Source organism: Spermophilus citellus (assembly GCF_964194105.1).
Source record: "Spermophilus citellus genome assembly, chromosome: 1".
Lineage (NCBI taxonomy): Eukaryota > Metazoa > Chordata > Mammalia > Rodentia > Sciuridae > Spermophilus > Spermophilus citellus.
In genome coordinates, this window is record NC_138182.1 from 192,779,527 (window position 1) to 192,793,835 (window position 14,309).

General features: G+C 36.9%; 1 protein-coding gene across 4 annotated transcripts in view; it reads right to left on the reverse strand.

The window, feature by feature from the left end:
• Window positions 1–9,045, reverse strand: part of PKD2L2 (polycystin 2 like 2, transient receptor potential cation channel) — a gene marked incomplete at both ends in the record, with an annotated part of 36,720 nt that extends 27,675 nt beyond the window's left edge. For all 4 annotated transcript variants that reach the window (XM_081284804.1, XM_081284805.1, XM_081284806.1 and 1 more), the window contains 4 exons: window positions 1,676–1,932; window positions 4,965–5,098; window positions 8,237–8,338; window positions 9,015–9,045. In XM_081284804.1, the coding sequence (XP_081140930.1) occupies window positions 1,676–1,932; window positions 4,965–5,098; window positions 8,237–8,338; window positions 9,015–9,045 (524 nt within the window). The remainder of the gene's footprint in view (window positions 1–1,675; window positions 1,933–4,964; window positions 5,099–8,236; window positions 8,339–9,014) is intronic.
• Between the last annotated feature and the right edge of the window lie 5,264 nt (window positions 9,046–14,309).

The following is a 14,309-nucleotide window of genomic DNA, read 5'->3' on the forward strand; positions in this document are numbered from 1 at the left end:
AATCTGAAAAATTATAATTTATAACTAAAAGATTGGTCTTAAGATTCCAATTTAATATGTGTAATTAAATAATTGATTTGTAATTTTGAGTTGAAAAGGGGTGAATAATACAATATTTAATAGAATGCATCATTATATCATGAATTTATTAAATTTATAAGAATTATACAATCCCTTAAGAATGTCCAAAACTCATGTAAGGAAGAAATAAATAATTCAACAAAAACTACAAAGCAATTGTCATTATTATTATTATTACTATTAGTTTTTTGTTTTTTATTTATATATAGCAGTGGAATGCATTACAATTCTTATTACATATATAGAGCACAATTTTTCATATCTCTGGTTGTATACATAGTATATTCACACCAATTCATGTCTTTATACATGTATTTTGGATAATAATGATCATCACATTCAACCATCATTAAACCCAGGGCGCTTAACCACTGAACTACATCCTTAGTCCTTTTTATTTGAAACAGGATCTCACTAAGTTGCATAGGGCCTGGCTAAATTGCTGAGGCTGGCCTCGAACTTGCAATCCTCCTGCCTCAGACTTCCAAGCTGCTGGAATTACAGCCGTGAGCCACAACACCCAGAACAAAGCAACTATTCATCCTAGGGGTTCTGGGGAAGTTGTTCAGGAAAGGAAATAAAATTTATAACATAAATATTGACTAATGACTAAAAATAGTCATGGTATAACTATATTGAGAGACTAAAATGAGTAGAATGTGTGTGTAGAGGAGTAGCATATGAGAGCTACATGAAAAATTGCCTTCCAGATGGCCTTCCAGATCCATAAACTGTAAAATGAAATAATAGCAGTACAAGGATGCTATTTGGAAACACGTATACAAGAAACAACTAAAAGAGCAAAGAGTACCTGTTTCTGGAGGGTAGACCTTTGTAAATGTTTGTTATCACTTTGAAAAATACTAAATACAAAAAAGGTAGGGCTGGGTATGTAGGTCAGAGGAAGAATGCTTCCTAGCATATTTGAGGCCTTGGGTTCAATCACCAGTAATTTTAAAAATTTCTACAATTTTCATAGGACAGACAAAGAGAGGTGGTGGTGCCAGTGGCTTTGGGCTTTCACATTTTCAACATAAAGTGTAGATGGAGCATTAGCCTCAGCTACTTTGGAGAATAAGGCCACAGGATCTTTGTCAGGTGTCATCAGATGTAGCATCTACAGAGCAAAACTACCTTTTTTTTAGTGTGTGGGCAGACACAAAAGATATCACTGAAGTAAGAGTGAGGAAGGAGAAAAGTGTCAGAGATATTTCCTAAGGATCCCACAAAGTTTGGGGGGTAAGTTTGAGGGCATCTGGTCAGAACCAGAAAAACTGACTGACTATTGGAAAAGCAACAAAATGATGTTTTACCCTGCATGCACTATAATTAAGCATTTCATATACTAAAGCCAGGAAAAAAATGAAAATGTTTTGCATCCTAAGGTAAGCAAACAACAAACCCCAAAACCCAAATAGGTCACTCCCCTTTTTCTAAACACTGCTATATCCAAAAGTCTACTTTTGAAACTATTGTTATCACCTTACCTGCCAGACCCCAGCCTATATTATTTGGAAAATACACATATTTTTACAATTTTAAAAGATGCAATGGTTATCTGCTAAAAAAAGTTACTAAATAATTTTATACTTACTCAGTATTAGATTGGAGGCCAAAATCAGACAGGTCTTCATTTTCAGCAGTGTATTTATCATAACATTCAGTAATCAAAGACTGAAAGGATGAATAGACCTTGCATGTGTTATTGCGGACTTTTAGTTGTCGCACTCTGGGGACTCCTAGAATTATGTTCTCATAGTAGATGCGACTGCTGTTCTTCAAATTATACAGCTTCTGGTTAGTATACCATGAGTCCCAGTACAAACCTTCCAAAAGGGGTCCTTCCATATACTTCACAAAGGAAGATAAATGGCATGGGGAAAATATTTTCACATCAACAGAATCTACCTTCATAACATTATACTTAAGAGTATGAAAATTATTGAACAACATTAATAGTAATGATAATGATGCTTCTGTTGGTTAACACTTATTGAGTACTCACTATGTACTAGGCATTGCTCTAAGCACCTTATAATTTAATCCCATCACCCTTCTCTCCTTCCATATTAAAAACTGTCCCATCAGCTTGGCTCAGGGGTGCACAACTGTAATCCCAGCAGTTTGGGAGGTTGAGGGAGGAGGATTCAAGGCCAGCCTCAGCAATTTAGCAAGTTCCTAAGCAATTTAGTGAGATCCTGTCTCAAAATAAAAAATAAAAAGGTCTGAGGATGTAGCTCAGTAGTAAAGCACCCCTTGGTTTAATCCCTAATGCCATTAAAAGAAAAAAAAAAACTGTCTTCCTATACATGAGTATCAGAGCTGGTCATAGTCACACATCATGACTTTACCCCAAAGTTGTCTGTGTTCTCCCACCATTTTCCTCCCTAATTCTGGCCATGATGATTAATCTGGCTCTGTCCCTGTCTCCTCATTCTAAAGGATTCCAAGCCCAGAGTTCACTTTTTTTCTTTTCTTTTTTTCTTGTGCACAACATGCCCCAGAGTAAAGCACCCAAGGGTGCTTCACCACCATCCCCCCACTTTTAAAAAATTTTGAGACAAGGTCTAAGTTGTTTAGGGCCTCACTAAATCGCAGAGGTTGGCCTTGAACTTGGGATTCTTCTGTCTCAGCCTCCCAAACCACTGGGATTATAGGCATCTGCCACTCCACCTGGCTCACGGTTCATTTTAAATTTCCTCCCTTTGTCTTCTTTGCCATTGACCACATACAGGTTTCAAGATAGCACAGTAAAAACAAGGCAGGATGAGCTCCACTAATTCTCCTATTGTTCTTTCTTCGTATTTCATCTGGTCAAAACCAATGATCTATTATTTAGACTTTATCTCACACTCTCACTCTCAGTAAATGACCTTGGCTTTTTGATAAGTTTCAAATTCATAGTATGGCATTCATGATATGAACTCTGTCCAATTCTTAATTGGTTTTTCCATTTCCATATGCCCACAATGCCAAACAGCTGCACAGGGAGGATTACTTGTAGCACATATTTGTTCCTTTTTCCTAGAATGCTCTTCTTTTTATTCATCTAGAATGCTCTTCTTTTTATTCAATACAAAAGATTGAACCTGAGTCTCCTCACACATACTAGGCTAGTACTTAACCTCTGAGCTACACCCCTAGACTTTTTTTAAGTAAGGTCTTGCTATTACCTAGGCTTGCCTTGGACTTTTTTTTTTTTTTTTTTTTTTTAAAGAGAGAGTGAGAGAGGAGAGAGAGAGAGAATTTTTAATATTTATTTTTTAGTTCTCGGCAGACACAACATCTTTGTTGGTATGTGGTGCTGCTGAGGATCGAACCCGGGCCGCACGCATGCCAGGCGAGCGCGCTACCGCTTGAGCCACATCCCCAGCCCTTGCCTTGGACTTTCAATCCCCAGTCTCAGCCTTCTGAGTAGCTGGGATTACAGGTGTGCAACACCACACCCAGCCCTTTATTTAACCTTTAAAACTCAATAGCACTGTTATCACTTCTGGGAAGTTTTTCCTAACTGCTTGGTCTGCATAAATGTCTGTGACATGGGGTACCTGAAATTGCTGTTCCCTTAATTGTTTTTTCTTTGTAAGATGAGCATCTTGCTTTGTTTAGTGGGAAAAATAAGTCTATTCCAATGCTGAAGGAATGATTCTCTTTTGTAATTAAAAACAATATAAATTAAATATCTACATAATTATTTATTGACATTACTGTAACATATGGGGGGATACACAAATAGGGGAATGCACCAGTTGCATATCAAAATCATGTATATTGCACTTTCTGGGCAATTTAAGAATTTTTTAAAAATATTTTTTAAATTGTTGATGGACCTTTATTTTATTTATTGATTTATTTATATGTGGTGCTGAGAATTGAATGCAGTGTCTCACACATGCTAGGCAAGTGTTCTACTACTGAGCCACAACTCCAGCCCCAATTTAAGAATTCTTAAGAAGAGCAACTGTCATTCATGTGAATTATATACACAATTATAGATTAACTTTAGATCCTATTCCTCACATAAAAAAATTGTCTTGTACCTTCCAACTAGGTGTGGTGGTACACGACTGTAATCCCAGAAATTTTGGAGACCAAAGCAAGAGGATCTCAAGTTTGAGGCCAGCCTCAGCAAAACCTCAATAACTTAAGACACTGTCTCAAAATGTCTCAAAATAATAAATAAAAAGGGTTAGGCATGTGGCACAGTGGTTAAGTGACCCTGGGTTCAATTCCGTTACAAAAAAAAATATCTTGGGCTGTGGTTGTGGCTCAGGGGTAGAGTGCTTGTCTCCCACATGTGAGGCAATGGGTTCGATCCTCAGCACCAAATAAAATAAATAAATAAAATAAAGGTATTGTGTCCATCTACAACTAAAAAAATATTTTAAAAAAGTCTCATATTTTCCAAATGAAATGGGACTGTCTGGGCTGGGGATGTGGCTCAAGCGGTAGCGCGCTCGCCTGGCATGCGTGCGGCCCGGGTTTGATCCTCAGCACCACATACCAACAAAGATGTTGTGTCCGCCGAGAACTAAAAAATAAATATTAAAAATTCTCTCTCTCTCTCTCTCTCTCCTCTCTCACTCTCTCTAAAAAAAAAAAAAAAAAAGGACAGCTAAACTAAAAAAAAAAAAGAATCACTTTAAAAAAAAAAGAAATGGGACTGTCTGCAAAAACATCAAAGTTTTAAAGTTACGAGAACAGTGTCAGTGCAAATAATCAGTTCTCAATACAATAAAAACTAAATATTAATTTGATTTTAATAATAATGGTAATCATTTTTATTCATTCATTCAATGAATGTTTCCCTAATGTTTACTATGTGTACCAAGGATTTATGGAATACCTAAAACTACTTAATCCACAGTCACATGACACCTTACCTTCCAAAAATCAGTTGTGCTGCGAATAGACTTAAAGTTGGTTCTTTCATCTCCAGATACAGAAGTGTCCAAAAATAGAGATGACATAACCTTGTTTAAGTAATACATGTGTGGGTTTACCATCCCAAAAGTCACTAAAGAGAAGAATTTTTTATTTAAAAATTCATGCTTAAAAATTTAGTTTAATGTAAGAATTTAAAATGTTAACAATTTGTTCCCAATTTTCTTTTGAAAAATTGACTTTTGTCTAATTATAAAAGTATTAATTTAAAAAAATCTAAAATAGAAATATTCAAGGCAGAAAGAAGTTTCTTATAATCCCACTACTAGAGTTAAGTTGGACCTAGATTCACTGGGTTTCATGCATATACACTTGAACAGGAAATAAGTTTATCTCTCTAAAAATGAGATCAAAGCAGGGGCTGGGGTTATAACTCAGCGGTAGAGCACTTGCCTTGCACATGTGAGGCACTGGGTTTGATCCTCAGCACCACATAAAATTAAATAAAATATTGTTTCCATCTTTAAAAAAAAATGAGGTCAAAGCATATCCACTATTCTGCAAGTTGGCTTTTTCCCCATGTTGAGAATAGGCAGGAAGTATGGTAAGCAGTCAAGGCTAAGGACTTTGAACCAGTCTGGTAAGGATTTGGTTCCTATCATAGATATAATATTTCCTACTTCCTAGTTTTGATGTGAGAGATTAAATGGTGCTAGAACATTTAAAAAACCATCCTTTGGCACATAGTATGAGTTTTAAAATATATTACCTAGTATTCTTTCTATCTTGGGGGTTGGTGAGTTTTAGAGTAGAATATAGACTAAATATGTCTTTGTGGTTTTTTTGTTTGTTTGTTTGTTTTGTTTTGTTTTTGCCAGAAGCTCTTCATTTTGTTTGGGGTGTTTGTTTTGTGGTGCTAGAGGTAGAGTCCAGGACCTTGTGTATGCCAGGCAAGCACATTCCTAGTCCCAGAAACCCTTAATTATTTTTTTTTAATTTTTAATTTTTATTTTTTATTTATTTATTTTTTTTGAAACCCTTAATTTTTAAAAATCATGTATCTTCAACATCATTTCATGGCACACATAAACCTAAAACAGCCTAACAGTTGCATTTATTTCACAATGTTAAACCCACTTGTTGGAAGAGATTCAGTTTGTTTTCAATTTTTATTTATTATAAGAAAAATACTAAAAATATCATTTAGTGGGTTGTGGGAGGCCAAACTAGACCGTGTCTGTCTCCCCTTCGGATTGGTGTGGCATCATTATAGGTCACTCTGGGTTGCCTAGGGAACCCAGACAATAGCCCAATCTTTAAGGTGCTAGCGACTGTGTCTTCGTGCATGGGCGTGTCTTCCCACATCTCCATGGGTGGAGCTATGCTCACCTGTTCCTTTGTAATATTACCCCTTACCCTGTTTGGGATATAATGTTCCATGGAAGTGCCCTTTGTGTGTTTCCTTCCCTTACTCTGCCCTTGGGTATGGCCTATCTAGATGTCAGTCAACCTGCTGTCAGCAGACATCATGAAGCTAGGTTCAGCCCCCTTAAACCTGACCCATTGCCTCATTTGAATAGGTTCTCCTCAATAAAAGGGGTCTGCACGTTTTTTTTCTCTCTCTCTCTCTCTTTCTGCGGACCCTTAAGGTTAGAGGAGCCATCACAACAACCCCAAAGAAAAAGGTATTTCTGTCTCTTGTGTGGTTATTTCGCATGGTCCAGTTATTTCAGTTCCCCTGGAGTGACCCTTAAATGTTTATGTTGCCAAGAACACAACAGTGGGCCAGGTATGGTTGCCTGCACTTGTAATCTCACCGATTTAGGAAGCTGAGACAGGAGGATCGCAAGTTTGAGGCCACCGTGGGCAACTTAGTGAGACCCTGTCCCAAAATAAAAATTTAAAAGGCTGGGAATATGTGCGTGTGTGTATATAAAATCTTAGTGGAATTATATTTTTTCCATTTTTCTAAATGTTCTGTAATAAGCATGTATTGTTTTTTTTGCAACTAAGCTTTTTTTGGGGGGTGGGTACCAGGGGTTGAATTCAGGGGCACTTGACCACTAAGCCACGTTCCCAGTCCTATTTTTTGTACTTTTATTTAGAGACAGAGTCTCACTGAGTTGTCTAGTGCCTCGCTTTTTGCTGAGGCTGGCTTTGAACTCAGGATCCTCATGTCTCAGCCTCCCCAGCTGCTGAGATTACAGGCCTGTGCCACGGCACCCGGCTGCGACTAAGCTTTTATAAACTTGTCTACCTTCATTTATAAAGTTGATTACAGTTGTCTTTAATTAAGTTCTGACCCAGACTTTCCCCTGCAACACCAATCAATTAATTAGTATACTACTCACAGTATGCGGCACATAACAACATGAGATAAATCCTGTGAGGTTACAGCTACTAATGTTTGGTGTCCTAAAGACAAAATGCTAGGCTCTTATTAAGTCAATGCCATTGACTCACAAATAGGGGGATGCAGATTGAGAAGTCTTCCCAGTCCTCCTCAAAGATTTGCATTGATTCAGCACAAGCATATTTTACTGTTGATTATGCAACAAGTCACTAAAAAGAACAAAGTTAATGGCAGACACCAAGACAAAGTTCTGTGTTTGGTCTTATTTGTACTTCATGAAACTGAACTAATGCACCTATATGGCTATAAAAGAAATCAAATTATAATTGCCAACCCAAGGCATTATGTTCAAAATAGATCTGCCAAATGAAGGGGATAATTATATTCAACCAATATTGACTATGGAAACATATTATGATATTTGTGACCTTAAAAAAAAAGTAACAAAGTTTTGCCCCTTAAAAACTAGAAATACAAAATAATAGGATAATAATGTCTAAAATGGGTCACTTGTTTTTGAGAAGTTTTGCAACAGCCTATGATTTTATAGTCATTTATTTTTTATCTCCACTTTTTTTAATATTTATTTTTTAGTTGCAGTTGGACACAATACCTTTATTTTACTTATTTATTTATTTATTTTTAATATTTATTTTTTAATTCTCGGCGGACACAACATCTTTGTTGGTATGTGGTGCTGAGGATCAAACCGGGGCCGCACGCACGACAGGCGAGCGCGCTACCAGTTGGGCCACATTCCCAGCCCAACTTATTTATTTTTAGGTGGTGCTGAGGATCGAATCCAGGGCCTCACACATACTAGACGACTGCTCTACTACTGAGCCACAACCCCAGCCCCTATCTCCACATTTTAACTTCTAGTTCAATCAGTATCTTTGTCTGCATCTGTGTACTTACATATACATAGATTTATTAAAAAAATAAAGTAGAGTAACAACTCCTGAAGTGTCGTTCTAATTTCTACTTCCTTTCTGTAATGTAGCTTAGGCTTCGAAGTCCCTGTGAGATACAAAACAAATTTATTATGCCATTTATAGAAAATATATAGGTAACAACGATGGAAAAACACAACTATTTTTAGTTGTTGCACTGTGTGAAGCAAAGCTGCAATGGTTTCAGGTTATTTTTAAATTCTCACTTTAATGGGGCAGGGATAATTATGGAATTTTCCTATTGGGGTAAATGGGTAGTCATTTTATAGGTTATAGGTAGTCATTTTTATAGGTTTTATATCACGGTTGTTTCATCATAGTCCTATCTTAAAACCGTAAAACAAAACAAATCAAAACACACAACTCCCTGTTCAGACCCTAGTCGCTTTCTCCACCCATCAATACTGACTCTTGCAGAGGAAGGCTTCCGCAGGGAGTGGGAAGGGGGCGTCGGGCTGGAGTTCTGTAAGGCCACGGATCCCTGGAGCAACCCAGCACTTCGAGACCTGCCTAGTGACGGTCATCGTACGGCAGCAGAAGGGCCCAGTTAGAGCCTCGCAAGGGGCGAGTGCCGGGTCTTTTCAGGGATTCATTTTCCATCTGTGAAATGGTTCTGTGACTCTTCGCTTCTCTAAGGGAGGGTGTGAGGGCTAAAAGTGCTGCGGTCATATCTCAGATCGGAGCTAAAGAGGGCCTTTCCGGGCATTTAAAGTTGCCACACAGGCCTTAGACACATCCCTCACCTCCTTGGTGCCACCGGGACGCCTCAGGCATGGCGGACTCCGCTTACATTGCCAGTTCGTCGGACCCGGGTTTGTCGCGCCTGCGCTATAGTTCGGCGGCGTGCACTACCTAGTTCAAGCGCCTGCGCGAGCCCCCAGGGACCAAGTTTCTGGACAAATTGCAAGTGCGCATGCGCAACGACGACCTGAGGCAGCTCCCGACTGGGGTTGAGGATTATTTCTGTCTTCTGCTGCAGAAGGTTATTTTGTAGCTCACTTCTCTGGACGCAGAAAGGAAATCAATCTTACCCCCATAAACAATAACAAAAATGGCAAAAAAAGATTATGGTTGATTTCTTCCCTTGTGGTAGCTTCAGTTTGTCTTGTTCTTCCTGGATTTATTAGAAAATGAAATCAATAAAACCACAAAAACAAACCATCCCATCTAGATATTCTAAATGTACTCACAATTAACTTTAAATATATAGAGTTTATGTATCTCATATTTTTGACGTACAAAGACATAGACTATTAATATTAACTTGCTGGCAGGAGTCAGGAGGTCATAGGAGCAGGTAAGACCTCAGCCAAAAGTTGTCTTTCATGTTTTCCAGTAATATTGTTTTTTCTTTTTGTAATGAAAATAGATTTTTATTCTGGTTACAAAAATATGAAAAAGTAATACATATTCATTATTTTTAAAAGATTAAACAATAGGAAAACGAATATAGAAAAATGTTAAAACCATCTGTTGTCTCTTTCTTTACCAAGGAACCTACTTGCCCAAACTTTTTCTTTGCCTATACTCTCACATTTTACAAAAGTGGGTTCACTCTATACATGTTTTATAACCTTCTTTTAAAAACTTAATATGTCATAGATATTTTCCTTTATAGGATGAAAAGGAAAGTTATTAATATACATGTATATAGATGATTTGCTTTGTTTAAATATCCTATATGTTTGTAAGCAGATACAAATATAAATACTTATCTAGGTGCAGATTTCTGATTTTATTTGTGCAGAAAATGATCTGGTAGATTACAAACCAAAATTTTAATAGCAGGGAATGAAATGGAAGGTAGGTTGGGAGGTGAGGTATGTGTAAAGGAAATTTAAAATTTTTTACTTTATTCTGTATATATATGCATTATCTTCAAAATGTATGTGCTGCTTTAGAAATTAATAGATGTACATAATAGATACTGTTTTCTACCAATTAGTATTATTTATGTGATTTTGTTTGTTTGTTTATTTTTTTGTACTGGGGATCAAACCCGGGGCTTTCTGCATGCCAGGCAAGTGCAGTACCGCTGAACTACATGCCAGTCCATATGTGATCATTTAAAATTATTCTATGTGGGGCTGAGGATATGGTTCAGGTAGTAGCGCGCTTGCCTGGCAAGCGGGAAGCACTGGGTTCGATCCTCAGCACCACATAAAAATAAAATAAAGATAAATAAATAAATAAAGTTATTCTATGTGATCTTATTGCATAACTATATTATAGCATTTAATCAATTGTCTATTTACTGGCTTTTAGGCTGTTTCCAACTTTTGGTATTATGTAAAATGGGGTATGTTTGCATGTTTTCTGTAGTATCTTTTCAGCCCTAGTGCTAGGGCTTGAGCCACATCCCCAGCCCTTGAACCTCCTGTCTCAACAGAGTAGCTAGGATTATAGGCCTGTGACATCCTGCTTTGGTTCTAGGGTTATTTTGGGGTGATCAGTACTCTACTACTATGGCTTCCTTTCCTCAAAATTACTAATGTGAGATGGTATGCCAGAATTGTTTTTTTGTTTTGTTTTGTTTTTTTGGTGGTGCTGGGGATTGAACCTGGGGCCTTGTGCATGGGAGGCAAGCACTCTACCAACTGAGCTATATCCCCAGCCCTGGTATGCCAGAATCTTAATGTTAACAGATGTTATGTCTGTGGTATAAGAAACAATCACTACTAACATACTTTGCACTAAAATAAAACACAATGTGTCTTTTTGTATAATTTTAAATTTTTCCCTATGCAATAAAAAGACACCATTATCATCAGATGTTTGGTAAGAGCAATGATAAGCTCTCTTTCCTACTTCTTATGGGTCTGATCATTTCACAGGTAACACTACAAAGGAAGTCCTGTAAGATGAAAGATGAACTGTGGATTTTTTCTCCACTGTTTTTTTCCACTGTTAGTATTTATTTATTTATTTATTTATTTTTATTTTTATTTTTTTAAAGAGAGTGAGAGAGGGGAGAGAGAGAGAGAGAGAGAGAGAGAGAGAGAGAGAGAGAGAGAGAGAGAGAGAATTTTTAATATTTATTTTTTAGTTCTCGGCGGACACAACATCTTTGTTTGTATGTGGTGCTGAGGATCGAACCCGGGCCGCACGCATGCCAGGTGAGCGCGCTACCGCTTGAGCCACATCCCCAGCCCGTCCACTGTTAGTATTTATGAACTTATTATGTAATATAGCAAAATGACAACTCAACCAGGAAGACTTTACTGTCCTAACTACTAAGGGATTGGGAAAAAGGGGGAAAAAAGTTGATGGAGTTCAAAATGATATCAGATAATAAAAATAGAGTCAAACTGAGTTTATAAAATTGATAATAGGTTTTTCTCAGTGATAAGAAAAATATAAACATTAGGTTAAGATATTAAATTTCCTTTCAAACTCTCAATGATATGTATCAAATGTTGCTATGGTTATTATCTACTGTGAGATATGTAAAGCTTGGATTTCATCTATCTTGATTCCTGGTGCATCTCCAGAGCCTTGCAAATAGTAGCTACTCAGTAAATAGCTATTAAATGAATGAATAAAAATTAAACACTCGTGACTTATTAGCCTTCTGAAAATATTGTAAAATATTTTACAAGTAAATCTAAACCATTAGGTTCAATATTAATAAGAAAGAACTTCAAGGGTGGAGGAGTACATTCTAGTATCTGCTTTATACTTGACAAAAAGAGCATTGACTATTCCTTGGTCTCAAATTAAGCACTCTGAAAAATCTACCCATGTTCAGTTGTCCTCTGTTGAAAGGTCATATCCTGGACTGTCTACACCAGGTAATTATTGGTATGTTTTTACTAGTAACTTCCTAAAAGAATGGTTTAATTCTTCACTTTTCTCTGTCAGTATAGATGCAATCTAAGGCAAATTAAATCATACTATATAAACTTATGGTGGTCTTTAGTCTAAAGTGACTTTTAAAAAATATTCCTGAATTAATACACATTGAAAAATGATTTACTTATGATTTATTTTAAAAACACTACTCAGATGATTTATTTTAAAGATATTCTGAAATTGAGCCATATTGGTTTCTATTTTATTTTATCAAGACAACTGCTTATTCACCACTTCAATTTATATCTAAGTCTTTAGTGATTTATTTAGGATATTTGCATTTAGCTCAATTGATGGCATTAATATTAAATAAAAGCTGTGAACTTGATATCAAATAATCTAAGTATATAGGTCTTCTTACACATTAAAGACACAAATTATATGTAATCACATCCTCAAAGAATCCAGAAATAGAGACCCATTCCCCCACTGATCTATTATTCTGTATTCCACAGTATTGGGTTATAAACATACCAAATATATTTGTGGTATAGACTGGGTATATTGTATTAAATATCAATTCAGTGACTATTGTGCAAATTAGAAGTTACAATTATAACTATTGATGTTTCCAATTCCAAATTATTTGTAAAAGAATTGATCATCAAAAGTATCAAATTAGCAGGACAAAGTGGTGTAAGCCTGAAAGCCCAGCAATTCGGGAGGCTGAGACAGGAGGATTACAAGTTCCAGCCCAGACTGAGCAATTTAGCAAGATCCTAAAAATGGATGGGCCTGGGGACTAGGATGGTGGCTCAGTGGTAGAGCGCCTGCCTAGCATGTGCAAGGCACAGGGTTCTATTCTCAGAACTGCATATAAATAAATAAAATAAAGGTCCATTGACAACTAAAAAATATTTAAAAACAAACAAACAAACAATCCAGAATGGGGATGTAGCTCAGTGGCAGAGTGCCCAGGGTTCAGTCTTCAGGTACAGTGCACAATACTCATGCAAACACACACACAAAAGTATCAAATTAGAGACCCACTTGTGACTTTCAGTAAATTTTACGAAGTTGGTTAAGATGATACACACTGCAGTTGTTGTTTAGAGACAGTATACATCATGATTTTTTTAGACTAATGAATTATCACGGGGCTGGGGATGTGGCTCAAGCGGTAGCACGCTCGCCTGGCATGCGTGCGACCCGGGTTCGATCCTCAGCACCACATACCAACAAAGATGTTATGTCCGCCGAGAACTAAAAAATAAATATTAAAAAAAAAATAAAATAAAATGAATTATCACTAAATCAGGATGTTTTTGTTTTGGTGGCAGACAGATAAAGAGTTGTTAGAAAAAAAGATGTGAAAAAAAATCAAGTCTGTTTTGTTAAACCTTATTCCAAAACCCCAATACTAGCTAGTTATAAATCTCCCTCTAACATGAGACACCATCCTGGGTAAAAAGCAAAAAATACGTACATGGTCAGGTTATTCTCACCTAACTGCACAGCAGAGCTCATCCTAGGACAAAAGTTATTTAAGTATTCAAAAGAAGAATCATGACCTTGAGTCAACCATTGTGGTTATGGGATGATAGATGTCTAAGAGCTGGAAGAGTATGGGCCAAAATTCCTCTAAAACAGGCTGAACGTCCGAGATCAAGGAGACACTGGAAGTTTTGGAGGCTGCCAAGTGATAGAGCTGCATTAGTCAGCTTGCTGCATGTCAGAGAACACCTTGACTTTGTCCTGACATGTTTTTAAGTCAGTTCTTTGCTCATATTTATGCAAGCCTGGATGGTCCATTTCTCTTGCCTATAGGCTAGTCCAAGGAACTAAACCATTTTGTTTCTCTCCTTTGTGCCTTGAGAAAGCCTACTGCTTTAGTCCTCAGGCACCTGCCACTCTCTGACCCATCAAAATATGCTCTTCAGGGCTGGGGTTGTGGCTCAGTCATAGAGCCTAGCATGTGTGAGGCACTGGGTTCAGTTCTCAGCAGTATATAAATAAATGAATAAAATAAAGGTCCATCAACATCCAAAAAATATTTTAAAAAATATGCTCTTCAGGTTCTTTAACATACAAACTGAATAACACAAGTGAGGTGCTCAGTATACATTTTCATTTCTCTCTTTCATTACTATAGTCAAATTTATGATGAAAATGCACTCTTATTTCTCCTAAAAGAGTATTTTGATTTTCACAGATAACAAATCCATAAATCAAAGTAACTAGACAGG